This window comes from Bison bison, unplaced genomic scaffold (assembly GCF_000754665.1).
Source record: "Bison bison bison isolate TAMUID 2011002044 unplaced genomic scaffold, Bison_UMD1.0 scf7180017864148, whole genome shotgun sequence".
In the NCBI taxonomy this organism is placed as follows: Eukaryota; Metazoa; Chordata; class Mammalia; order Artiodactyla; family Bovidae; genus Bison; species Bison bison.
In genome coordinates, this window is record NW_011494720.1 from 8,915,973 (window position 1) to 8,917,167 (window position 1,195).

The 1,195-nt window shown below is 41.8% G+C and overlaps 1 protein-coding gene and 1 long non-coding RNA gene across 2 annotated transcripts in view; one reads left to right on the forward strand and one right to left on the reverse strand.

The window, feature by feature from the left end:
- Nucleotides 1–28: 28 nt before the first annotated feature.
- The window catches only part of TCP1 (t-complex 1), an 11,329-nt gene continuing 10,162 nt past the window's right edge, over nt 29–1,195 (reverse strand). Inside the window, exons 11-13 of the mRNA XM_010840887.1 lie at nt 1,047–1,105; nt 792–955; nt 29–324 (exon numbers count right to left, since the gene is read on the reverse strand). Coding sequence (XP_010839189.1) covers nt 108–324; nt 792–955; nt 1,047–1,105 — 440 coding nt within the window. The 3' untranslated portion in view covers nt 29–107. The remainder of the gene's footprint in view (nt 325–791; nt 956–1,046; nt 1,106–1,195) is intronic.
- The window catches only part of LOC104989256, an 867-nt gene continuing 620 nt past the window's right edge, over nt 949–1,195 (forward strand). Inside the window, exon 1 of the long non-coding RNA XR_825357.1 lies at nt 949–1,185. This is a non-coding gene — a long non-coding RNA (uncharacterized LOC104989256). The remainder of the gene's footprint in view (nt 1,186–1,195) is intronic.

A 1,195-nucleotide genomic window follows, 5' to 3' on the forward strand; every position in this document is an offset into this window, starting at 1 on the left:
ATCTCCCACTTCACAAGGAACACAAGACTCGGCAGCCTGTTGCATTTTAATGTGTAATATTCGAGGTACAAGCAAGCTGCATCTAACATTGTCATAAATAAAACAGATCAGGCATCAAGGGCTCCAGAGTGAACAGCATCTTCATAACCTCCATGCTTATCATCTTTGCTTTCTGGGTGTAATTTAATAAGATCATCAATTCGAAGAATGGTAATTGCAGCTTCAGTGGCAAATTTCAAGCTCTTAACTTTAACTATGGTTGGTTCAAACACCCCTGCTTGTTTGTTGTCACGGGGTTTACCATTGACCAAGTCAAGACCAATCCTGCAATTTAGGAAAAAAACAATTGAACAGCCTCTTCCGTAATTCGTATCCATCCCATTTTACCCCTTTAAAAGCTGGCTTACAAATGCCAGCTATTCCATTAAAATGTTAACCTTGGGAAACCTGAGGGCAGATCCCTTTAAGTAACTAATTATGGATATACAAATTCATCACTGAAAGAGGTGTAGAAAGCCTAGGTGGAAGTCAAATATTTCTAAATGCCACTTAGTATCTTAAAGGGAGGCTGCTTAAAAATAGGCATGGACCACCCAAAAATAACTTCCTCTTTCTGGGGAACCTTCCTACTGTACGTAAATGACTACCTAGAGAGAGGTGAGGAATCATTTGGTAACTAAGACACACCAATGCTAGTAATCACTAGTCACCCCCTTAATGAGTTTAAGAAGAAAAACCAAACTACCGTATATGATACACAAATGACAATGAAAAAGGGAGTGTATGCTTACCATTTTAGATTTTTTCGTTCTGGGTTAACCTGAGCCTCGTTATGAAAAGCTCTTAATTTTGCAACCAGATCTGTAGAGTCCTGGGCAGCATTAACTGCCAGAGTATTAGGAATAACAAGAAGAGATCTTGCAAACTCCGCAATAGCGAGCTGTTCCCGGGAGCCCTAAGAGGAAAGACAATGAGGTGTCTTCACAAAAGAAAGAAAACCCAAAGCAGCAGCTTATGAACCAGAACAGGCTTCAAGGTGTTCTCACCATGCTGGTCGCGTAGTTCTCCAGGTAAATGGAAAGGGCCGCCTCTACAGCGCCCCCACCTGGGACCACAGACTTTGACTCCAAAACTCTCTTCACCACACAAAGGGCATCGTGTAAGGAGCGCTCCATCTCGTCACACATGAAATCAT